The sequence below is a fragment of the Caretta caretta genome, chromosome 10 (genome assembly GCF_965140235.1).
Source record: "Caretta caretta isolate rCarCar2 chromosome 10, rCarCar1.hap1, whole genome shotgun sequence".
NCBI classification, from domain to species: Eukaryota; Metazoa; Chordata; order Testudines; family Cheloniidae; genus Caretta; species Caretta caretta.
Genome location: NC_134215.1, coordinates 11,433,014 through 11,459,677, shown reverse-complemented (window position 1 = coordinate 11,459,677; position 26,664 = coordinate 11,433,014). Strand labels below are relative to the sequence as shown.

General features: G+C 44.2%; 1 protein-coding gene across 12 annotated transcripts in view; it reads right to left on the bottom strand.

Annotated features, from left to right (window-relative positions):
- Window positions 1–26,664, bottom strand: part of TTYH3 (tweety family member 3) — a 107,077-nt gene that overhangs the window by 29,891 nt on the left and 50,522 nt on the right. For all 12 annotated transcript variants that reach the window (XR_012670125.1, XR_012670128.1, XR_012670122.1 and 9 more), the window contains exons 3-8: window positions 16,215–16,326; window positions 15,158–15,378; window positions 14,151–14,246; window positions 10,480–10,552; window positions 10,041–10,116; window positions 650–705 (exon numbers count right to left, since the gene is read on the bottom strand). Coding sequence is in view for 5 of the 12 variants with exons in the window: in XM_048867981.2 (XP_048723938.2) it covers window positions 650–705; window positions 10,041–10,116; window positions 10,480–10,552; window positions 14,151–14,246; window positions 15,158–15,378; window positions 16,215–16,326 (634 nt within the window). In the remaining 7 variants the exon portion in view is untranslated. The remainder of the gene's footprint in view (window positions 1–649; window positions 706–10,040; window positions 10,117–10,479; window positions 10,553–14,150; window positions 14,247–15,157; window positions 15,379–16,214; window positions 16,327–26,664) is intronic.

Below are 26,664 nucleotides of genomic sequence, written 5' to 3'. Positions count from 1 at the left end.
TTTCCTGTACAAAATTATCAGCAGTGAAATAATGAACAAAAATGTAAAAGTAAGTATTAACACCCCACTAAAATGCACAAGCCAAGTTCACACTCCTCAGCAGCATGCCCAAAAGCGTACCTGATGGCATGATGCCACATTTTAAGGAGATTTTGGGCAGGCAGAACATAGTTACTGAAACTGCATTTTATCTACCAGCAAGATTAACATCTCTGCTCTTAGGAAAAATGTGCCACATAAGCAAAAAGTAAAACTCTGGTCCTGACCACATCTCATCTGAGCAGCAGCAGCATCTCCAACAATACTGCGTGCACCTGACTTAAGAAACATGAGCCTCTTATTGCAGCAGTACCACATCTCATAGCCCCTGGAAGGGTTCCCAGTCAAGTACTGTCCAAATCCAACCTTGCTTCCCTTTGGAGATCACAGCCAGAGATGGCACAACTACAGGCCACAAGCTAGAACCACCATTAGATCTGAAAGTCCTTTCCTGTTACCAAAGAAGGGGGTGACTCAGATGGGAAAAGCCCTGATGTTTAGACCAAGCTAACAATCTCGTAACCCCGTCTAGGACCGATTTATCTTTTTAAATCCAGCCCCACTGAAATGCAGCTTGCGGCAACAGAAGGGTGTGAGCTGAGATACTCACCTGCTGAAAGGGGTTTGGATATCCAGCATTACAGGCAAGATAATAGCGTAGAGTATCTATCAAGACAAAGACAAATAATAGAAATCAGGCTATATTTATTTTCCCCCCACTTTGAGCGTTCTTATGCTTGCTGCAAGGGAAGATTTAATTCTAAGAGCATTAGTAGCGATATGCTGTGTGAGAGGCAAAGTGTGAGCGGACCCACTTTCTTCCTTCCTCTGTGGTGTTATGCAGCATGGAAGACACTGAAGAAGGGAAGTTGGCTACATTCTGCAAGAAAGGAAAACCTTACTAAAGCTGACCCTGTTGCATTTTTTTTCCAATAAATGGTGAGAGACTTTCCCACCTATGCAGGAAAGTGAGTCATGAGAACAGAACCACCAATGCTGTGCAGAATCAAATCAGCTACCATACTCAGTGGCACTCAGACAGCACACTGGGCTGGAGTCTGAGATTTGATTTCTATGATCCTACATTGAGAGAGAGAATTACACGGACATGGAAGAGTGTGCGCACACCGGTGCTTATGCTACACATCTGCTGTAAGCAGAGCTACCTGAATATATATTTTAACATGAGAAGAAGGAAGGAGACATCTTTGCAACATGGATTTACCCTGCCTCACTTGAAGGAGCAGCTGGTTTTTAAACAGTACTCTTGGGGGGGGGGGGGGGGGAGGAGAAAGAGAGACAGCCTGGAACGCACCTAAGGAAGAAATGGAGATGGAGCTGCTGAATGGAAGACTTCTAGCATAAATTAGAGATGAATCATACTCTCCTCTACCAGTATATGCAGACTGCATTAAAACACAGCTTTTAACATGCATTGTTTCTTTCACACCTTTCTCCTTGCTTGCTCAGAAAGGTGTTTTCTGCACACAGCCAGAGTCCACTGCAGGTTTAACCCACAGGAAAGCTCCTCCTGCAGTCGAGCATACCAGGGTACTGGAACTAGAGGTGGTTCTTGTGAACAAGGCAATATCAGACTTCCTCATAGCACCCCAAACAACACTGAAACTTGCCCTGTGCTAAACTCAGCCTCTAAAAGTCATTCCCTGCCAGCTAACCCCAGTACAGTGGCCACCACCAGCTGCAAAATACATTTAGCCCTATACACTGACAGGTCAGCCTGTCAAATGCATAGAAATGTACCTGAAAAAGAAGGATCAGGACTACACCTGATGCCCACCTAGACCTCTACAAGGGCTTACCAGTTTGAGGGAATGAAAAAATTAGCACATGCAAGTTACACATCCCAGACTCCATTAAGCCATCCTTGATGAGGCCAGAGGGGATTTTTGTAAGTAACCATTTATCTTTCCACAACTCCCATCCCTTCAGACTCATTTTTAACCCGTTTGCAGATTTCAGTTCCTCTCCAGCATTCATTCTGCCAACCTCTCTTGCCTCTTCCCAGAAGAGAAGTCAGTTTAGAATTGCCATGCATAAAACAGACGACGCCTCCCTCCCGCACACAAAAATAATAATCGGGGCATTCTGCAGATTGATCTTTTTCCTACACACTATGAAGATCCATTGAGAGAGAAGTGACTTTTCCAACTACTCCTCACTGTGGGGCTCAAAAGAAAGAACAGAGAAAGTAAAAGCCACGTGAGGGAGCCAACAAGTAAGGAGAGCAGGCCTGCTCCTGCCGCACTTACCATCAATATTGCATGCACCTTTCATTGTGCCTGTATACACACTGGGACTGAGCGATACAACACAACTTGTCAGCTCCTGCATGCTGGCAATGGAACCTGACAGCTGTTATTTATAATTCATTAGCCTACTTTGGGACTGCTTCCACCAGCTGCTCCATCTCTCCCCACTGAATTTTGCTCTGGGACGACTTATCTACAACTCAGCAGAGCCATTAAACAGCAATTGGCAAAAACTGGGCAAATAATAGGATAGTGTGCACTACTGAATGGATCATACCACGAGTGGACTGTGCGCACACTTTGAATCAGAAGGGATTGCTTATTCCAGGACTACATTAGCAAACAGACCTTCCCAGAGCAAGAATATCATACATAGTCCATAGTACCCCGAAGTCGGAAAAAACAGCACAGTGACTGCAAGATGGAACAGCACCAAGTTGCACAGAACCCTCCCCACCAAGCCCAAGAAGCTTCACCTGGCCAACAGTCCAAAAGCTTCCTGGTCATATTTTGGACACTGTGGGCATGGCATCAAAGTTGATTGGCTTCAGTTCATGTGGTTACTAGTGCTCTGCTCAGAAATGAATCTCTTCCCCATCCACCCCATTCTCTGGATTGTGGCATCCTACCTACTAGCTCTTGTTTTAGTAGTAAGGCATTAGAATCTATTGACTTACCCTTTTTATGAGAGATTTCTAAACAGCCAGTCATTTGTCTGGCAAACATTGAAGGAGTAGATTCTTTTACTGCACTGAGCACAGCTCTGCTGCAGGGAAGCCTGCCGAGAAGTCAGTTGCAGCTCCCAGTGCAAGTCTGAGCACCTTCTCTAAACTATGACTCTTGCATAAAATCCCTAAATCACCCCACACTAGCCAAGGACAGATATTAAAGTGCTCTGCTCCTGCCACACACCCTTCTTAGCCCCCCACTACACCCCCACCAAGCAACCCCTTATGCTGGAGATGGGTTAGCACATGGGTGGTTGATGTGGAAGGTGACTAAACTACCCCTGTTGGTGCTCAGCTAGGTTCAACCGTGTTGTAGGTTGAAACTGAGGTGTGAACGCCCATTCATTTAAGATTGCTGTAAGGGTCAGATAAGGGGCCTAAAATAAGGCTAATGAACATAGGCACCAGGTAGAATGGGCCAGGGGAGGCTGACTCTCTGCCTTTCAGAGCACAGATGCCTGGGTCATGGTGGCTCCCCCACTGGTAAGCAGCAGGTGGCAATTAGAGGTACCTGGGGGCAGCAAATGTTCCCCCCTTGAGTTTTTGTACTTGTTCAAGTTGGGTGGGGTGAGCGCTTGGCTCAGGGGAGAGGTGGAGAGCACAAGCAGAGGTCTCGGGGGGGAAGAGGGGTGTGGAGGAGAGGAGGGATGAGGGCGGCAGGCAGTGGGGGCCTAGGGGCAGGGACGGAGCTATGGTCTGGACACCTGGGGAGCTTCCAGCACTAGGGCCAGCCTCCCCAAATGCAGGAGGCATGCATTGCCCATGCGAATGAAGTCTGCCCAGAAACTAGCACCATGTGGGCAGACGATTCCACTGGATATTTTTCTGAGAGAAAGCATGTACACGCACACACAGGTTGACAGAAGCTTGAGCATGTAAGCTGAGAAACTGCTCCTTTTGTTCTTGGTTTCTCCTGCATTCAGAGAAGCAGGACTTGGTCTATTCCTTATAAACAACCAAGACTGCATCCAAACAAACCAAAAAAAAAAACCACACCAAAACACCAGACTCCATCATCAATTTTTACTCCCAACTGGAACATCCCCAGTTTGACTAGTTGCTCTGGTCCAAAAGGCGTAACGGCGACAAAGTTTTTATACACAAGGGGAATTCTCCCTTAACATCTGTCCAGAATATACCCCTCCAATTCTGTCAGCTGCCATAAGCACATTGATGGCAACTTCATCAGCTCTCAGAAGTCATCTTTTCACCCCTTCAGAGGAGATGTCAGTTTAGTTTTATCCTTTCAGTCTGAAAGCCTACAGGCCAATCCTTAAAGTCTGGAGGTGGTTTTTGAAACTGGCCTTTAAAGCGGTCTCCAAGAGAAGGGTCATACTTGCAGCTGCTTGTGCCTGCTGCTGCTGCTGGCAGCAATCCTCCTGACCCACATTCTATGGGAAAAGGAAGATGAAGAGCAAAAATAAGGCAAGGGAACAATTTGATAGAAACATCAATTTGAAATCCTCCCTAGAAAGGAAATTGAAACAGGCTACCAGCAACAAAGTCAGTTTCATCTGCTAGAATCTGCTTCTCACTTCTGCATACATAGCCTTACAGTTCATAGTTTTATAACATGATGGCACTGAAGCCCAGCAGAATTGTAGTATAGCCTCTGAGTATGTATCTTAAAACCAGAGGGAATCCTGTATGCTAGGATGGAGAGAGAACAAGCAGCATGGACTGTTTACAAAGGTCACTTTATTTTTTAAAAATAGAATCAGACCGTGGCCTAACTGGCTTGCCATGAACCTGCAACTCTTTGGCCATTCCTCACATTTACCTGACTGGTCTCTCTCTGCATTTCACATACTGTGCTCAGAAGAGATCATAGTAAGAAGAAGATGCATCGGCTCCATACTGTTTAGTTACCACTGAAACTTCCACAGTTCCCAGTGATAATTAAAATGGGAGAAAAGTAGCTTTCTTCCCAGGGTATCCATACCGCTCAAGTGGTATTGTCACATCAGACAGTAAGTGGGAGTTTCCTTAGAACTAGGGATGGACAGGAAAGGGAGTTTTTGCATGGTATCTATACAGCTTTTCAATAGAAGATTTCAACCTCACTCAACTGAAAAAGAAAAAAAAAAGAAAAAAGGCAAGCAGAAGTCAAACTTTTGATTAGAAAAGACTAAGTTAACAATCAGATTGACTGATGTTTGACTTGCTAATTTAAGGGAAAGTCAGTGAAACTACAAAGTGGAACCCGGGTTCTAAACTTGGTGAACTTAGTATGGGGGGGGGGGGTGTTGCAAAAAACAAAACAAAAACAAAAAAAACCACACACACCACCCAACACATGGATAGTACTGAAGACTCAACTCTGTCTATGAACCCCATACAGTAGTGGCAGCATAAAACACTGCACCTCCTATCCACATGCCTCAACCCTCACCCGGAGCAACTATCTCCAGGGTTCATTCAGTCTGGTTTCTGTGCTGAGATAGTCAATAAGAGGCCATCTAGGACAGTAAGTTTTGCAACATGAACATCTGTCCACTAGTAACTGACGAAAGCCAAATTCACTTCACACTGACTGCTGAACAGCGAGAAAAAAAAAAACACTCACAGCTTTCAGACACTGCCCAACTTGACTGGATTTGAGGTGAAAAGCTCCATTACCCACTCCTTGAGCAATGCAGTCCCTCAGATAAGCTAGTCTGTTCCAGATGCAGCGTGCCAGTAAGAGATAATCTGGAGAGAGGTCTTTTTGGCTAAACATATTACACCTTTTTATTTATGTGATCGAATAAATCATTTGGTAGTAACAGTATCAGAGAAAGGGAATGAGGCTAGAAGATGGCCTCCTGCTTTGAAAATAAACATGTTGGCTGCACCATGGCTTTTCGTTTGTTTTTTTAAAACTAGCAAAAAGAGGTGATTATCTAGTCAGTGTTCAATTCCATTGGCTCTCTCAATTAATGAATACCAGATAAGCCAGACACACACTGCCTCACACAAAATGATTAAGATTCTCTCCTCTTCTAGGAGATTTGTTTTAAGAATTCTGGTCCATTTTTTGTAGCAGTAAATGAACAGTCTTCTCTTTAGCTCAAGAGTGGTGACAATAGTGATGCGCTTAATCAGATTATTTCCAGTGCCATTAGTTCTGCTTAGATCTGAAAACTGATGAAAATACTAACAGAAGCAGTTTTAGTCCTGCTTCCCAGCTTCTCCAGGAAAATGTCCCCTTCTCCTAGAAAGCTCCTATAATTTTCACACAAGTTATTGCATCAAATAAATGAACCTAGATCACACAGCTACACGGGAAACCTTGGACTGACTGCCATGCCAGCAGAGCTGGGAGGCAGCCTTCTTAGCCCTCTGTAGGACAAAAAAAAAAAAAGGGGGGGGGGGTGACCTGGCATTACCAAGACTGCTTAATTTGGATGTGGCACTGACAGTTCCAGGAAAGGAGCCTCATCCAGACATCAGCCAAAGAGACGGTGTTTCAAGGGCAAATGCCTGTAAGGGTGATAAAACCCACCAGGACCTAGAGTTTCTTTCTTCCTTGTACTAACAAATAGGGTACAAATACTGAAGACAAGTAAACAAAATAAGGGATATTATTAACTTAACCTTTCTGTTGGGAAAACATTTACCTAGCATGGTTAGGAGTAATGCAGAACACGACTATAGTTGAAGGATTAGTACAAAGAAAGCCACCTGGAAGAACAGAGAATCTTTTCCTAGTTGGTGTTCTTTGCACAAACATTTTGTTTTCACTGCTTCTTTTGTGTAGTTAGCTAGTCTCCCCACCATTAAAAAAATATCTGACTATTCAGAATAAACTGTAAGAAAGATTTCTATTTCCAAGTATTACACTCTGTTAGAGGTGTCAGAATCTATTCCATGGAACTTTGGGAGATGAATTAAACCTTCCATTAAAGTTTGGTGTCACATGGATGCATTAGCGCAGTTATGATGTAACATGTCTTTCATGCCTGTCATTACTAAAAATGTTTTATAGGTTATATTTCTGATATCACACTTATAATCCTGCAGCAGGCATTTAGTGAGTCCAAAAATTCTCAAAAGACAAACACAGAAGTTAAAAGCAGACATACATACATGTATATTTGCACTCCTTTGCCTGGATATTAGAGGCAATGATTAGTGTCTTCCTCATTGCATTGTTTTTTATTTTTAAGAAAAGTACGAGAGGAAAAAATAAGCAGAGTCCTGCTTTAAGTTGATGGTGTGCCTTAAATTACTGTTTTTAGATGCACCCTTGCTGGTCCTTGAGTGGACCTCAGAGATCCCAGCCCTGAGCCCTACAGGATTATCCTTCTGGCTCAAGTGCACATCACACACTTGATAATGAGGACAAGGGCCATCTGCCTAGCACCCCTGAAATAGGTATAGGAAATGCAGTTGCAGTAACTCATAGGAAGAGACAACTTGCATCACTCAAATTTAGTCTCTTGTGTTCAGCCATCTCCCCCATGCAGTCCAATGTGATGGAATGTTCAAGAATTAAGCCATTAAAACCAACTCACTGCTTAAAAGAGAGAGGGAGTTCATGAACAAATTAAATCACCTCCCATGACCCAATATAAAACAGGCCACACTGCTAACTGGAACTACAGGCTTTGTCATGAGGTTGTTATTCCCTTCAGTGTCCCATTTAGACTCATCTACTAGCCTGATGGAGCCTTCAGAACTGCTATGCTAAACTTATATTTGGTTGTGCCTGCAGAAAAGATAACCATTTCATTGAAGGGTCTGCTGCCCCTATTGAGGAAAAGCAGCAGCTTCAATCAGCAGCAGGAGTCTGTTACCTCCAAAGCAATTAATTTGTTTGGGAAAATTAACGGGCTCCAACCAGGCAAGGCCAAGTGAAGGAGGAACATAGTACATACAAGGTGCCTCCTGAGCGTGAGTTCCTTTGGTTTTTCAGGGTTATCTTCACTGTTATCAATGAGCTATTTAACTGGTTCCTGCTACTGTACCCATGCTGTAACTGCATACAGCTGAATCAGTGAACAGTCAGGAATAGAGATTTCCCCCGTCTACCCATTTGTCACCTTTAGTGAAAATGAAGAGCAGCTGCCTAGTATCTAAAGTCAGCCTTGGTCATCTTGTCAATTAAGAGATATTCTCATTTTGCACAGGCCTGGATCACTGTGCAAAGAAATGAAATAAGGCAATGAGTTCACTGCCATTACCGGGCTCCTGTACTTAAGACCTCTATAAACAAAGGAGCTGGAATCCCTTCCTTCCTTTCCCAGACTGTTTGATCAATAAGGCATACCAAGATTGAGACGGAGGGTGAGAATACTAACAGACTGTTTCACAGAGAATTTTACCTCCTTCCACAAACATTTCTTGTTTCCAATCTCTGAACCTCCAGCCATCTGAAGAGTAATGTTTTTAATTCCCTATCAGTTTTACAGTACACTATTAATATCAGACACACACACAGCAGCAACACACACCCAAAAGGCTGGGATTTGGGGCTTTATACTTATGAAACGTTTTAAAGAAGTTTCATAACACAGAACCAAAGCAGCATTGTTTTTAATATCTCCCTTTGTGGCCAATACCCTAATTGCTCCCTAGAATTATGTTGGACCATAAAACAGAGCTAGACTTGGAGCATAAGATAGATGTGTAAAAATAGTTAACCTTACCCTATGCTGCTTTGATAATTATCTCACCCAGCCCTAAAGATAGTTGTTCTTTAGGTTGCTATCCTAATCACATACCAACTGAATAGCCAGCCACTGCTCTCCAGAGGCTCATACAGCAATCGGTTCCTCTACCTATTACTGAATCACAGTTTGAGCAGCAGTTTTACAATGTGGACTTTTAGCTACTGGGGCTCAAATTGGGGGCACCACTCATTTTACTATGCTCCTCCATCTAGATTGAGTGTGACAAAACCAAAAGCCATTAAAGCACAGCTTGTGTAAAGTGCTCCATTATCCCTTTGTCATGAGGGTGTCATGGTGTGCAGCTGCTGAGTGTAATAAAAGAGGCATGAGCTCTTGCTTCCCATGGCTAGGAGGTATTTATGCAATGACCCCAAGGGAGGAAAACCTTGATTTCAGTGACTAATCATGTGTTTTCAGGAAGATCTGCAGAATGTATTTGGAGGCAGGGCTGAGAAGGTCGAAGGCAACATTTTCTATTTACCTGGCTGAACCCTTATATTTTAAAAGCAGATGAGAATTAAAGACAAGGAAAGCTGTATAAATACATTAGCTTGTAAAACTAGGCTGCCAGCTGGACTATGTGTTTTATAGAACCCACACGAAGTCTTGCAAGGAGTCCACCGCTTTATGTAAACATCACTTTTGCTAGATAGCATAACTATCTAAATGATCAAAATATTGAAGGAATACGATTTTCATATTTCAGCTTGCAACCTGGCATCTCTGGTAAATCCTTTCACACAAGTGTAATCGCTCCTAATACAGGATAAGTACACAAATTGGAATGATTCTGGTATAACAATCAGCACTGGAAAGTGAACAAAACTGGTGCTTAAGTGGTCCAAGGTAAAACACTACTCTGGGGGATGACGGAAATTCACACTACTCTCTGCAACGTTGTTTTGGCCCGTTTGGCTGCTGAATTGAATATGAGAGGGTCCAGTTTACATTCACAACCAGAAGAAATAGAATCTCAGATAGACAGATAAAATAAAACTTGGATGCTAGGAAGTACAGAAACAGCCAACAGAAGTCTAAACCCCAAATTTTCTGCGCATCTGAATTTCCATTCACAGCTAAAAAGAATTAAGACGTGGGATGAAAAAGGAGAGGTCACTGAATAGGCCTCTGTCTGAGAGAATTCTTTTTTTTTTTTTTTTTGGGGGGGGGGGGGGGGGGGAGAAGTGTCCTGTAGGGTCTTGGCTTTTCAGATCTTTGTGTCTGCTTTCCCCAGCATTTTATCTCCATTTCTAATACCAGTCTCAGATACTAGTCCACCAGCATTACCCTCAGTGCCAGCTTCTGCTACTATGCAGCGTATCTGAGCTGGTCACAACCCTAGTACTTACCAGTACTGAGCACTCCATGATCCTCCACCACTTTAGAGATGTAGGCATCAGGGTTAACGCAGAAGTCACTGGAGCCCTGGAGAGAAGAAAAAGGAAAGTCAACTACACCATACAAAGGTTCAGCCATATCTATGTCAGGGAATCCTCCATTAGAGGCTCTCAAGTTTGGGGATATTCCAGAAGTCATCCATCTCACCAACCTTCCCCAAAAGCAGTTTCTACAGATCTATTGCCCAGCCTTGCAGCAGAGTGGAGTTGAGATACTAGCTAGAAAACTGCACTATGGAGGTATAGTTTCTGAACCTGTTTCACATGTTATTTACTTGGACAGCTACTGAAAACCAGAAGTCCTGTAAAGACAAGCACTGGGAGTCATTTATTCACGTGCCTGATAAACCTGCAGTGTAGGGTGTGGGAAGGTTGAACCAGAGCCACTTACCACTGCAACAGCCAGCTCCAGACCCAAGGATCCCCAACTGACAATTAGAGCAAGCACCCCTAGAAGACATACCCTGCAGAAGGGAAAAAAAAAAAAAAAAAAAACAGATAAGATTGCTGATGTATTGGCTCCAATTCAAACACCCAGATGCTTTAGAACAGGGGCTTCTTGGAGTTCAAAAGTAATAACCAACCAGTCTTCATTTGTGTAATTAGCAACGTGAGAGAGACAGTCATAGTGTCCTGTATGCAAATCCTATTTGGAATACAGAAACTTGCATACCAGCATGCAATACTTACACTAAGAATGAAGTAGTCCAGGTCAGTAGTAACCAAAAGCAGTTAATCTAAGACATTGTTTAGTGGCCTGCATCATTTGATTGGAAACCTACCCCCACAAGCCTGTATCCAGTTCCTAGCAGGACACTGACTGACAGCCTCAGCAAGGCAATCAAGGATTGAATGGGCATGGAGACGAGAAGTGGTCCTTAGAAGCACATCAGCAAGGAGATGTTTGTATTCCTGCCATCTGTGCTGGACCTATTCTGTGGCGAGAAGACTGCTGTTTTAAATATTGCTAATCTGGCATCTCAAGAGAACAAGGATGTACGAGTGTTTGAATTTACAAAGTCGAGGGGATACAAGAAAGGGAGGCATATCCAGAGTTACACACTAACGGGCATGACTGGATCCCACAAAAAGCTCCCTTCCTCTCCCCCCCAATTACTGGTCTTGACACGTGCTAGTGGAAATAAGGATATGGGGAAGAGACTAGATTTACCTGGAAAGTTACTCCGTGTTTTAGATCACACCCCCTTCCCCAGCTGTGCTATTAGATTTGCAAATCCACCTCTGATCTACCCAGGTACCGCCCTTCACCTAACCTACCTAGTCAGGCCCTTTTGCAGCACCATAGGTTTCTAAAGAGCAGTGGAAAAAGAGAGACAACAGGACTTTTTGATCTAAACAGTGAAAATCCCAATAAGGTTTCTGAAATAAGTTGGGCTGTCAGCATTCAGATACTACCGGGCAGCTTTCCAGCATGGTGCCTGTGGACGGCAACATGCAAGTCCACTCAAAGGGAGTTTTGAGATCATTCCTTAGATACGGTCCTGACGTTCCATCCCCAAACAAAGCCATGCAGCTAGTGGACTCTACCACCACTGATTAATTTCTAGTCTTCCTGGTGTCAAGTACTCAGGGAAGAAAGGAAATAAGATCCAACTTATCAGCCCACAGCTCAGTCAGAAGAGAGTTAACACATCTATTACATGCTAGATTCAGATTCCTTGGCCAAAAGGGACCATTGTGATTCTCTAGTCTGACACACTGTGTAACACAGGCCCTAGAACTTCCCTAAAATAAATTGCTCTTGAACTAGAGCATCTCTTAGAAAAACATCCAACCTTGATTCTAAATTTGTCCGTGATGAAGACTCCAGCAGGACCCTGCGTAAATTGTTCCAATGGTTAATTACTCTCTCACTGTTAAAAGTTTACACCTTATTTCCAAACTGAATTTGTCTAGCTTCAGCTTCCAGCCATTGGATTGTGTATCTTTCTCTGATAGACTGAAGAGCTCAAATATTTGTTCCCTACACACAGGTATGTATAGGCCGTAATTAACCCCTTAACCATCTCTTTGGTAAGATACAAAACCTCTAGCAAGAGAGACTTTCACTTCTCCAAAAACCAACCCATCAATTCTCCCCAGTTTAAGAGAGACCCAGATTCCCAACTAATGTGCTTCGTCTTTTGGGCCAGAATGGACTAGTTGAGATCCTAGCAGAATGATTATATTCCAATAGATGGAGGAGGAGCAGAAGACGCTAAATGTACATTAACAGTACTGTTATAATCTGGGGAAGAGGGTGGATTAAGATGAAAGGTGGCACTAGTAATCATGAACTAGTCTACCAGTTATCCCAAATTCTAGGTCTCTGGGATTAACACAGTCTGAGTGTACAAGAAGTCAGAGTATGATGGCTGTTTCATAAAAGAGGAAAAAAGCTGTTCATGATTTTGAGATATTTACATTTACAAAATATGGCAATGAATGTCAATGTAAATTAAATACTGAGTGCATTAGGATCACCTGAATAGTAAACCAGGGAAGGGCTATATTAGTTTATTGTACTGACATCATACTCTCATTAATGGCTAGAAGAGCCAAAATAGTTTATTGCATTTTGCAATTCATCAAATCATAACAAAATCAAGGGAATTGCATATAAAAAAAATCCCACTTTTCGAAAAGTTTTGCTTTAATTATATATTGCATTATATTAGTAAGTGTGTGGTTTATTTCATAGAAGAAGCGAAGGCTCAGCAATACACAGCTTCTGGACAGTACTCTGCTATTCAGTCTGAGTCTTGCTCCACTTCTGGGCAGAGTGGTTGTGAAAATTATCAGGTTTGTACATTAACAAGCTTCTGCTGTATTGTGACATATGGATAGGGTGGTGGTGTACACTTTGCCATGTTCGGCCAATCAGTTCACTATGGAGCATTTGGGGTTTTAATGTAAATGAAGGGGATTGGGCCAGTAACTGTTTGACTAGAAGATCTACAACTGGCATTTCACCATCTTGCTTGGCTGCAAAACATGGGTTCTTTATTCTGTGAACTTCCTTTGGGAAATGCCTTAATTTGAGACTCTGGCTAATAAAGAATGAGTTTCTAATTTGAACTGCGGGTTTACCATCTGTGCATACATTTGCAATTTTGTCCCTTATAACATACCAGGTATGTAATAATCTGGCAGGTAACTAAAGGCTGAATATACATTGCAATTACCATCATGCTTGGGCATTGTGATAAACATGGCCAAGGGGCCATCATGGTATCAAATTTTCATAACGTTTACAAATACACAGTGTGATCCTAGCCAAATATGCAAGATGCAAACCATGTCAGAAGATGACTGGGGGAATACGGTTATATTTTAACAGGATGTTCCAGCATGGTGGAAATATCTGCAATGTACATGTGAATAAAGTTGATCCACATGACTAGTTCTACTCTGACAAACACACAACTCTTGCTTTGCAGCAGTTTCAGTGGCCTTCACAGTGAACAGTTTCATGTCTGCTGAAGTGTCACAGCCTAGGCCAGAGGAAAGGTAATATGACAATCAGGCATACTACCAGGACACATGTGAAGGTGGAAGGCTGGAGACTGCATGCACAGTATCAATCACCAGGTTTAAATCCCACCTCAACATCCGGAGCATCAGTGGATTCTTCCTTTTAAAAGGCCATTTTAATCTTGAGAGGGTCTTCAATTGGGGTGACAGTACCATGCATCGCAGCTTTTCGTGAACCAGAAAGAGGTTACTGGTACTAACTGTTGGAATCAAGGCACCCTCAGGAATAAGCTCCTTGTCTTTTGGACACTAAAGCTGGATGTTAAAACAGATACAATAGATTTCTTCTGCCAAAAAATAAAAAAAATCTTCCTGGGAATGTATCCCAGATGTTGTCCTAAATCCTGTCAGTTTAGAGAGGCTCTGCAGAGCATAGCTCTTAAGCACGCAATCAGCCATCACTGCACTCTACAAATACTACTCAGCAGCCCATGAATGGATCCGACGGCACAGTCCGAAGGACTCAACTAGCTATTGTTAATCCTCTGCCTGCATTTCCTCAAGCACTGTCTCCGTGTCAGGACTTACCCAATGAGAATAGCCTTGGAATTTCTAATTAGTCCAAAGAGCACCAGCAAACAGATCAGGACATGGAACAGAAGTAGGCCCAGGTATCCCAGCCACCTGGAATATATAGAGAAACAGATAGTCTGAAGACAAAAACTGGTGTCTAGAGAATAGGCGAGCATGTCTTGAGAGAGAGAAACTTGGCTCTCCCCTCCCCCCAGTCAAGCCTAGCAAATAAAATTCACTACTAATTAACTGTACTACTCAGATCACATAACTAGTCTACAGTGTCCTCAGCTGGCTAGCTCTGCTACATAGGCATGAGAACACGTTTGCAAGAGTGACCAAAACATTAAGATGGTCAGTAACTTACTTCAAACTTAAAAGGGTAACCGGTCTATGCAGCTGGACGCTATATAGAAAGAGCGAATACAACAATAGTCCACAAAGTTTAGTTTGATCTATGTCTGCCTGAAGAATAATAAGAGCACTTCTGGACAGAGGGGACTCCTGAAGTATCTCTGAACACCAACTATCTATTCATTTCTCTCCCAAATAGCGATGGTCAATTCTGTACATCTCCAGCAGCTGCTGTAACAAGGCCTCTGTATCGTGAATGCATTATAGCGTGTGGCAGGCCTTCATCTATAGAAAGTCCAGACAGCGAGGCAGAAAAGTGAAAAAGCTAACCCCATGCCAGCACCAGAGAGCATGAGCAACATAACTTAATGGACTTTACCTGCTAAAGTAACACTTCATCTGGTGATTAAGTCAAGTCACATCTGTTCTAACTTGTTTTTACCAAGACTCAACACACTTTTGCTCAGGAAAACAATCCCAGTGAAGACAGACCTAAAACCCATGCTGGTGTGTAACAAATCTATAGATCAAGTTGCTGGAAAAATCTTCACATGTTGATCTGACCTAAAGACACAAGCTTTAGCATCCATCGTGGCCCAACACACACACACACACTCACTCAATCTTATGGATGTCACATCAGTGATAGAGGCCAACATGTTGCCCACCTGTACCAGTCATATAGATCAATCTGAACAGCCAGTTCCTCTAATGACAGTTCCTCATTCTTCCAGAAAGGGATCTCTGTTGTTTGCCTGATCAAGTCATCCAAGAGGCCCTGGAGTTTCTGGATGATGTGCAGGTAATCAGTCTGTTTCATGAACATCTCCTCAAGGATCAGCAGGTTCGGCTCCACTGTTTGGTTCAGGGCCACGGCAGTGTCCAACACCTATGGACCAGACAGAAGAACAAGGTAAAAAAACATTAACAAGAGAGTCTGCCAGTCTAGGAAGACCACCAGGGAGGGTGGAGATCAGGATTATCACTGCCAACAAGTGAGGAACAATTTCCATATTACTGCACCAAGGCTCTTCCAGACTCTGGGACCATTTATCTTCATAGGTAACTTACAATGAGGGAGTCATATCTTCTGATTCATTTGGCACTGAAGATGGAGGTAAGCCACCACAAGTACCACCATAAACCTAGAAAAGAGATTCACCAGGGCTGGACAGGCAAGAGAATAAGATTATTTTCCTGCTTTTAATCAGGCTCCTTTGCTTTACTTTTGGGATGGATTGTAAAGCAGAGGCTTCCTTTTGAGCCACAAGTCAGTGTGCACTGGAAGCCCACTGTGGTGTTGGGATAACAATAGGCAGACCACAGCTGCAGAGGAGTAACAAAATGAAAGCCCCTAGAGAGAGCACACCTTAAGCACAATACTGCAAACCACCATATTTATTAACAGTGCCATTTACTACAGAGCTACTGTTCTCTGCTTTTGGCCTGGCACCTCTTCTGCAGGCGGAGGAGTGCTAATGAGAAGCTGTTTTTAACCACACACAATCGTGAGAGAACACTTCATTTAATATGTTTATTTTGCTTTGATATTTTTAAAATCAATAGAGATGAAGAAATTATCTCCCTAATAATGGAAATTGTGACAAACATTACTCTATTCAGAGACTAACAAAAGAGGGACAGACACAGATGGAAACCTCTCTCTCTCTCACACACACACCCCCCCTCAACTCCTTGCTACAGTCAGTCCTTCCCTGTACTTACCCGGGCTTGGACCCCAACCACCGTGCGGTTTGCATGTCGCAGTGAGTATGTCAGCCGGTGGATGCCGTCACTGGTCTCCCCATTTCCATAGAAGCCAACAGCGATGCCAGCGCTATGGAGAGAAGAGCAAGGAAGGGCTGGTTTACAGCAAGAGTTTATCTATGCAAGTTACTGTCACTTCTTCCAGCACTCCTACCCTCTCACCAGGATTTCCCTCAGGGGAACAGCGTGCCTTCAGCTCTGGGGTAATGACATTATCCCTATTCACTAGGACAGATGGAAAGATATACAGAACCAATTTGGTGAACCTAAAAATTAGATTTGATATGCTACACATGTAACCGTGGGCTCTGTTCAGTGCCTCTAGGCTGAGTGACATGCACCCTTTTGTTAGGGGTAGGAAAAGAGTAGTTAATGGCCCACTTAGGAGAGTTAGTTGCAAGGCAAACAGAATTCAAACCTCACCATGGGCTATCCAGATTATATAAAAATAAATAAAAATAAAAAATCAACTAGCCAAGTTCTCTCCCAAGAATTACTCTGAGGTACTGTTTTGCATTGCTAAATAGGTGCTGCATTCCACCCCACATGCAGGAGAAGCCATCCACACCCACTGCTGGAAAGCCTTACTTAGGCCATGTCTATACGTAGAGCACTGCAGAGCGTCTGGTGAATACGCTCTATACCAACAGGCCAGAGCTCTCCCGTCAGCATACAGGAAACCCACCTCTGTGAGCAGCAGAAGACATGGCAGAGGAGCTTCTCCTGCCAGGGTAGCACAAAGCACATGAGCACTTATGACGCTATACCTCATGTTGGTCAGGCGGGTGGCTTATTTGCACCCCCGAGCAACATAAGTTATCCTGACATAGGCCATATTGTAGACAGTCTTACTGTTGTAGAGAGCCCATGTCTCAGGCATCTGTGCACTAACTACTTTGCTCCAGACCCATCCTATTAGACCCCTCCTTCTCCCCCATTCTGAAATATGAAACTGCATCAGCATCTACTTTGACCAGTCCTCCCATGAGAAACCTTGATGCTGTGAGGATTATGGTATTAAGATAGCAGAGACTTGTAACCACAGAAGCACAAGTTTAGAAAAACTAAAAAGTTGATTTTTAAAGCAAGAGAATTTAGTTTGAGATCGTTCAGACTGACTGATGTCTAATATGGGCTCTGGTCAGACAGACCCATTTTCCAGTCAAAACCATGATTGGTTCTTTTGGAATCCATTAACCAAAAGGAGGCAGAGCATGTAACCAAGGAACAGGAACAGCAATGGAAATGGGACAGGTATCTCCTCCAAGTCAGTGACACCTCCTTGCTTCCATCAGGCAATCACACCAGAGAGACTTTCAGTGATCTCCCTTTCCATTCCTCCCTCACCCAAAATCTATCTACCCAGTTCTGTCCCCAATGGGGGTGGGGGTGAGGGGGTGGAGAAGAGGTATGGAGTTAACCTAGACCTAGTTAACCTGGTTCTCATGGGTGACACTAATTTTCCTGATATCTGCTGGGAGAGCAATACAGCGGTGCATAGACAATCCAGGAAGTTTTTGGAAAACGTAGGGGACAGTTTCCTGGTGCAAGTGCTAGAGGAGCCAACTGGGGGGGGAGCTTTTCTTGACCTGCTGCTCACAAACCGGGAAGCATTAGTGGGGGAAGCAAAAGTGGATGGGAATTTGGGAGGCAGTGACCATGAGTTGGTTGAGTTCAGGATCCTGACTCAGGAAAGCAGATTTCGACTCCCTCAGGGAACGGATGGGTAGGATCCCCTGGGGGACTAACATGAAGGGGAAAGGAGTCCAGGAGAGCTGGCTGTATTTCAAGGAATCCCTGTTGAGGTTACAGGGACAAACCATCCCGATGAGTCGAAAGAATAGTAAATATGGCAGGCGACCAGCTTGGCTTAACAGTGAAATCCTAGCGATCTTAAACATAAAAAAGAAGCTTACAAGAAGTGGAAGGTTGGACATATGACCAGGGAAGAGAATAAAAATATTGCTCGGGCATGTAGGAATGAAATCAGGAGGGCCAAATCGCACCTGGAGCTGCAGCTAGCAAGAGATGTCAAGAGTAACAAGAAGGGTTTCTTCAGGTATGTTGGCAACAAGAAGAAAGCCAAGGAAAGTGTGGGCCCCTTAATGAATGAGGGAGGCAACCTAGTGACAGAGGATGTGGAAAAAGCTAATGTACTCAATGCTTTTTTTGCCTCTGTCTTCACTAACAAGGTCAGCTCCCAGACTGCTGCGCTGGACATCACAGCATGGGGAGTAGATGGCCAGCCCTCTGTGGAGAAAGAGGTGGTTAGGGACTATTTAGAAAAGCTGGACGTGCACAAGTCCATGGGGCCGGACGAGTTGCATCCGAGAGTGCTAAAGGAATTGGCGGCTGTGATTGCAGAGCCATTGGCCATTATCTTTGAAAACTCGTGGCGAATGGGGGAAGTCCCGGATGACTGGAAAAAGGCTAATGTAGTGCCAATCTTTAAAAAAGGGAAGGAGGATGATCCTGGGAACTACAGGCCAGTCAGCCTCACCTCAGTCCCCAGAAAAATCATGGAGCAGGTCCTCAAAGAATCAATCCTGAAGCACTTACATGAGAGGAAAGTGATCAGGAGCAGTCAGCATGGATTCACCAAGGGAAAGTCATGCCTGACTAATCTAATTGCCTTCTATGATGAGATTACTGGTTCTGTGGATGAAGGGAAAGCAGCGGATGTATTGTTTCTTGACTTTAGCAGAGCTTTTGACACGGTCTCCCACAGTATTCTTGTCAGCAAGTTAAAGAAGTACGGGCTGGATGAATGCACTATAAGGTGGATAGAAAGTTGGCTAGATTGTCGGGCTCAACGAGTAGTGATCAATGGCTCCATGTCTAGTTGGCAGCCGGTGTCAAGTGGAGTGCCCCAGGGGTCGGTCCTGGGGCCGGTTTTGTTCAATATCTTCATAAATGATCTGGAGGATGGTGTGGATTGCACTCTCAGCAAATTTGCTGATGATACTAAACTAGGAGGAGTGGTAGATACGCTGGAGGGCAGGGATAGGATACAGAAGGACCTAGACAAATTGGAGGATTGGGCCAAAAGAAATCTGATGAGGTTCAATAAGGATAAGTGCAGGGTCCTGCACTTAGGACGAAAGAACCCAATGCACAGCTACAGACTAGGGACCGAATGGCTAGGCAGCAGTTCTGCGGAAAAGGACCTAGGGGTGACAGTGGACGAGAAGCTGGATATGAGTCAGCAGTGTGCCCTTGTTGCCAAGAAGGTCAATGGCATTTTGGGATGTATAAGTAGGGGCATAGCGAGCAGATCGAGGGATGTGATCGTTCCCCTCTATTCGACATTGGTGAGGCCTCATCTGGAGTACTGTGTCCAGTTTTGGGCCCCACACTACAAGAAGAATGTGGATAAATTGGAAAGAGTCCAGCGGAGGGCAACAAAAATGATTAGGGGTCTGGAACACATGACTTATGAGGAGAGGCTGAGGGAACTGGGATTGTTTAGTCTGCAGAAGAGAAGAATGAGGGGGGATTTGATAGCTGCTTTCAACTACCGTTGAAAGCAGAGGTGGTTCCAGAGAGGATGGTTCCAGAGAGGATGGTTCTAGACTATTCTCAGTGGTAGAAGAGGACAGGACAAGGAGTAATGGTCTCAAGTTGCAGTGGGGGAGGTTTAGGTTGGATATGAGGAAAAACTTTTTCACTAGGAGGGTGGTGAAACACTGGAATGCATTACCTAGGGAGGTGGTAGAATCTCCTTCCTTAGAAGTTTTTAAGGTGAGGCTTGACAAAGCCCTGGCTGGGATGATTTAATTGGGGATTGGTCCTGCTTTGAGCAGGGGGTTGGACTAGATAACCTCCTGAGGTCCCTTCCAACCCTGATATTCTATGATCTATGATTCTAGACAACAGGTTGCCTAAATTAGGGCAATTCTTGGTGGGGTTTTGTTTTTTTTTTTAAAAACTTCTTGTTCCCATTTCAGATTTTGGGTCTTCACACAAAGATGGGAAAGATTCCTGGTGCTATGCTGGCCCTCAAGATGCCACGTTTACTTGTTTCATTGGGTGTTTTTAGGTTTCTAGTATTCAAGCTGAACATCTAATTTCTCTGCACCAACTTTCTGCCAATCCCTGCGTTACAGCCACTGCCCTGGAGGTTTGATGGCAGTGTAGGAAGGAAGAACTCCAACAAAAGTCTTCAGAACCAGCCAGTCGCTGTTGCTTCTACAGTCAGCAGAGAGGTCACTGAAGGACACTAAGCACACCCTCCTCCTTCCAGCAGCTACCTTTTTAGAAAATGACATCAAACATCCTGAACAGTAGGTAGCCCAGAATGGGTTTGTGTGGGGAGATAATGGACTTTTGCACATGAATCTGTCCTGGTAAGTATGCTAAGCTGTCTTCCAAACTGCGAGTTCAGATAAATTCCTCCTCTGCTGCAGAAAAAATAGCAAAGTCTGCTGATTGTTTTATTGTCTAAATTGAGTCCATTCTAGACCTTTCTTAGGAATGGAGCAGCACAGATTTGATCCCTACAGTTTTTGTAGTACCACTATTCTGCAGCGAACTACAGCTGCATTAGAGTCACTCCTCCAGAACAGACTTGATCAGTGCAGGAGTCAGCTGCCTGGTTCTCAATATTCTCTGCACAGCAGCAGTATTTTAATCAAAACGGAACAGAAACAGCACCCTTACGGAGTAGCAGACACTTTACTTAATAATGGGGCACAGCCAGGTGCCTAAGCCAATTTTACAGTATCATGTTCAATTTATAAATACTGACTGACTCTAGGCAGTCTAGCAGCAAGCCGTGCAAGAGACAGACATATGCTACGCCGTCAGAGGGTTCCCGAGCTGCGGCACTAGAGCTGTTGCAGTGGTTAATCTCTCACTTCCCTGACAAAGGAGGCAGATGTTCACGGAAGTGCCCTTCTCCCACCAAGAGACAGCAACTTCCCTGGGAAGGAAATCTATTAAGACATTCAATATCAGGAGTGAGGATAAAGGAAATTCAAATTAAAGATACCACTGAAGTTTGCAAGTCAACATGTGCATCATACATCCACTGTGGGCTAAAGACGGTATTAATTACATCACCAAGAAGATGTATTTAATATTGTTCTTTGTCAATAAGAACCCCTGAAATACAGAAGTTCATTTTACAGAAGCAAGTTTCACAACATGTCCGTTCCCTTTCCTACCACAATGGGGGGAAGGAAGCTCGGTGCCTGCAAGGGTTGCTGTGCTCTGGTCCCAGCTCTGAGAGAGAATGAGCTGTCACAGGTCAGGGGAAGGCAGCTGGAGATTAGAGAGAGAAAGTAATGGGGATGCTGCTGGGGAATCCTAGCAAAAAAAAATCTGTTTTAGTAAGTATTCTTACCTAGATTATATAAGCAAACACTAATGTAATAAACTGCTAAAAAAGTACACTGTGCGTATCATAGCAGTGGCTCCTGTCCTGCGGGGCTGGCTGGGGAGACTGCCTGCTCCAAGTGTGATGACCTCTGGTCACAGGGTCACTCACTCAAATTTGGCCCCACTTGCAGCCTGTCATTGTGACAGAGGGGTGGCTGGGCCAAACCTGAGAGTGAATGACCTCTGCAGCAAGGAGCAGAATCCAGCCACCCCTGCAGGACAGAGGTGTAGGAGTCACCACTGTGGGAGGTCTGATTTCGGGTGCCCATCTAAAGCAGCCTCTAAGTGTCTCAACACAGGTGCAGAGTGCTGACAACTCCAAGTAAAAATCTGAAGCTGTGGATGCTCCACACTCCAAAAATTGGGCTCAAGGCAATTCAGCTTGGGCACCCAAAAATGGTGAAACAAAATTAGAAACCACTTTTGAAAATCTGTGTCTTAGCAAACATTTGCCTGAAGTTTTGTAGGAGCAGTGTGTGTGTGTGTGTCTCTCTCTCTCTCTCACACACCCCCACCCCCACCCACCCACCCATCCCCCCACCTGACCAGCTGGCTGGCCAATGGGCTGTGTAAATGGAGGCACTATTTGCCATCTGCTGAAAAATGTATTTTCTTTGCATTACAACGTAAAATATTTGTTCCATTACACAAACCAGATATGCATTGGAGAACACAGGAAGGTTCTGAAAAGGTATATTCTGTGTTTGAGTGTAAGCAGACCCGCCAATCTCAGAGCACTGAGCTCTAGGGCTCAATACTCCCACACCTGACAGTGCGGAGGAGACATGCTTTGCACCACTCAACATGACTCCTCCAGGCAACGACAGGCTCAGTGTGACTCAGGGGCACAGCTACAATGAGATAGTCACATTAGAGCCCATGGAGGTTATGGGAGCCCAATCTGCAGAGGCCACTCTGCCTTAGTCACTACTGTAGTTATGCCAGTCTACCTTTCGGCAGACAGGGCAGGAAGTGGCCCCCGCCAGCCAGGTTCCCATGGAAGCACTCCTGCGCCTACCTCAACCACACCCCACGCCAGCGTGAGCTGCTTGTAGGGATGCTCAGACCACACCTGCCACCCTATGCTGTCCGCACAGGCCCTTGCTCTGGATTCAGACCATGGCCATTGCTTCAACAGTGAGGAGCTCACCCAAAAAGATGCAGGGGCTGCACAAGGGGCAGGGGGACCCAGGTACTGTTGTGGTGGACATGTGCAGCCCTGATGAGAGTTAACCTCTTTATTCGGTTACAAAGTGCTTCGCCTAAGTAGGCTAGATTCACAGGTGCACTCTAGCTCCTATGCAACTCTGACAATGATTTTCCATTGTCAACCTAGCATGTTTAGCCAGTTAAACTGGGTTTATGGAGTGGCCCAAAAGTAGCTGGAGCATAGCAGTGAACCTTGCCTCATTAGGGTAGGATCAAACCCTATCCGAACAGCATGCCTTAGAGAGGTTACAGATATTGGTGAGAGCTAGCTCTTTATCTAGGTCAAGTAAAATTTCTAGAATACGTAAGCAGACAACCCATAGTAATGTAAAATGGATTAAATATCACGATCTTTGAAAAGTGCTGAGGAGGTTGTGGTTTAAAAAAAATACAATACACCTTGGCAGAATGGATCCTCGTGTTTGGTTTCGTGACACAGAGACCACATTTATGACACCACTTGTTTGCATTTAGTGCCCAGCCACATTATTTGTGAACGCAAATCAAATGCTGTTTGTGCTCAAATGGCAAGTGTTTCATGGGCAAAACTGTGGTGCAGGTATGAAGATTTGGGGTTTGAGTCCCCATTGAATTACTCCCCTACCTTTTACAGCGGTAATGCCATTCAGTTAGTTCCAGTAGAGCTGCACCAACTTGAAACTGGAGGAACAATGACGACGCAAGCTCTAGGGCTTTTTGACCTACTACACGTGTGCTTTGGATATGCTTTGCTATTTAGTTAGAAGTTCGGAGCATAAAAGATGAGTTACGTGTGTTTTAGGTTGATACTATATGTGTATTTACTAATGTATTAAGTCTCAATTGCTGTTGCACAGATTTTTTCCATTGGACAAAATTTACTGGTAAAGTATAATTTAGCTTTTGAATATGGGTGCTTTATTTCACAAAAACATCCACACAAGATAGATTTTGGGGACACGGACAAGGGGACACACACACACACCCTACCAACTTGAGATCATGTCTGCAGAGCTCCTGCACCATAAAATTGAGCACTAGCGCACTGAACAGTGAGATTTTTGTATAAATGTGTAAAGAGAACTTGTGTTTAGACAGCCTGCATATTGTGTTGGGGTATTTATGGAGAAGACAGTTATGTTCTGATTTCCATGTTGATAAAGGTAAGTTACATTTTAGGATTTCAGAACTGGGAAGGGGGCCCCTAATCTATTTTTGCATCAGGTCCCTCAATACGCCCTTGGTGTGTCTCATTCTGATTTCCTATCCAGGAGGAAAACTACTGTAACACTAGGCCTTCAGGGTGGGGTGCAGTGCTTGAAGTGAGAGAAACACTCACGCCCCCAATGTGAAAGACTGATCACCAGGTCGCTTCTGAATATTTAAGAAGTGACAAAAGGCAGGCTCATGGAGCAACTGGCCCTCTGGGAAGAAAAATACTACGCAGATGAGCCAGTCTAGCAATGTTTTTTGGAGTGCTTATACAGTCCAGAGTTAGCTGTCCTCCTACTTAAGAATTAGCTATCAGCCACAACTGTGTTCTCTTTATTTGAAAGGAGATTCAATGATTAGACATTGTGAACCTTTCACAGTCTGAACAGCCAAGCTATAAATCATCTTTGCACTAAAGTGGTAGCATCCACTCCTCACATCAATAGTCCACATTGGCCAGTTTTGCTAAAGGAGAAGACTCTCTCTGTCACCATCCTAGAACAAGCCAGAGCCAGAGGTCGATTATATATTCTTTCTCCAGCTGCTGGAAGACAGACATCTGGAGTAGTCTAATTCCCAGTCACCCTAACATACATTGGCAGATGCCAGTCTGCCACCCTTAGTTCTTCGAGTCCTGCGGTAGAATATATACCCAGTCAACTAGTCTGGATAGCAGCACAAGCTAATCTGTGGCATCTATACCCTTAAGGTGCAGAGAAAGCAAAGGGTTGTCCATACTGTTTGTGTTCCTTAGCCAGCCATAAACTCTCTTGTACTCCCATCTCTGGCAGCAGGTCATCTGAAAAACAGGCAACTTACCAGAGCCGCAGGTTGCAAAGCCAGGGTCTGCTGTCTTTGCAAGAGAGAAAGCAGCATTTGGACAGCACTTTCAATTACCACCAGTGATTATGAACTACTGCTTCATGAGCTAGCCAGTTATCAATTCGGGGAGGTGGAAGAAGAGGGACAAATGTAAAATGAAGAGACTAGCAAGAGTTTTCCTGGAGGAGGAAGGAAAAGTATTGCTTGGACAAATCATAAACCTTGGCTGTAACGACACACGCCTCCCAATTCATGCTTGGCAAAAAAAAAAAAAAAAAAAAACACAAAACACAAACAACCAAACAACTAAACTATCAAGCATTGAAGCAGCTGGTTGAGATTTCAGGAATTCAGAAGATATTCTCTCTAGAGTACTGATCATACACCCAAAACTAAAAAATGGTGTTTGAAAGTAATTTTGGTGCAAAGCCTTAACCTTTTACCTGCCTACTTTGGGAGGCATGAAACCCACAACATTTCCCATCTCACCCTTTCTACAGTTTAAAAACCTCACTACTGCAGATGCCTTGGACACAAAAACACTGCATAACAATAGCTACCAAGAGCCTGAAGCGGCACAATTATAAATAGCATCAGTGAGAGCTCCTGTAAGAAAAGGTTAGGAACACAGCACTTTCAAATCAATTGGGAATGGATGTTCATGCAGCTAAAGCTCCTGGGTCCACGAACAAGCAAGGTGACGGGGAGTTTAGATTTATCCTTTGAAAATTATTCTCCCCCCCAGCTTTCCACTCAATACATCTCTATTTCCCTAGAAAGGCACAGTTGCTCTCTGAACAGAAGCCACTGTATGCCAAGATGCCAGCCCTTCTCAAACATTGCAAATCTCAGTCTTTAAAGGTGACTCCATCCCCAGTTTTCTATGCTCACAATAGAACACACTGCTCTGCTTCACTGTGCTTTCTCCAGCACTTCAGAGGGTTTCTATTCTCTTTGCCCTGTGCCTAGAAAGAGCAAATGTGAACACGTACAGAGTACAAGCTAATCCCTCCTCAGGCAACTAAGCCCCTTATCCACAGAATACAGCCCCTCCACCATGCAAACCTGAATACTGCAGTCCGAACAGCCACCTATTCACCAGATGAGGAGAAAGACAATCCCTTCCCCATTTCTCTCCCTTTACTTTCCTCAGAGGTGAAGAATTCCCTGTCAGTTCAAACACTGGAAGGAGAACTATAAACCAAAACCAAAGCCAAAGCCCAAGCCCCCTAATGATTCTCCCAGGCTTCTAGCTTTTTACAGTGTTGATTCACTAAAACTGCACCTGATCAGTGTGTTCAGGACAGCGTAAGTGAAAATTAAGGCCTGATCTGACTGACATGGTAGTTTTGCATAGTCAAAGAATGCATGATCTTATCCCAAGTACTCTCAGAATACTTTAAGAGTTAGAAACAAGGATGACACATGCTCATCTGATACTGTAGAGTTGCATGGTATTTCTAACCATAAGCCATCATGACCACACCTGGGAGGTCTAGTTTTGGGAGTATGCACTATGGCCACTGGAGACACTTACAGGCCCAAGTGCTGTCAAGGAAGGGCAGGGATTGATCTACATGCAGAGGTACTTACTCCCAGTTTGCAGGCTGCAGTGTATTGTTTTTGCCACACTGTCCAAATAAAGCCCTGGGTTGTTTCAGAAATTAACTGAGTTTTCTATTTCCTAACTCCTGCCACTAATTTTTTGGAAGGTGGGGTTCCTTGTCTGCACTAACCCAAAAACAGAATCCAATAGGACTGTATTCTCTTCCCCCACCCCCTTTTCCACTTGCTGCCATTCTCCCCT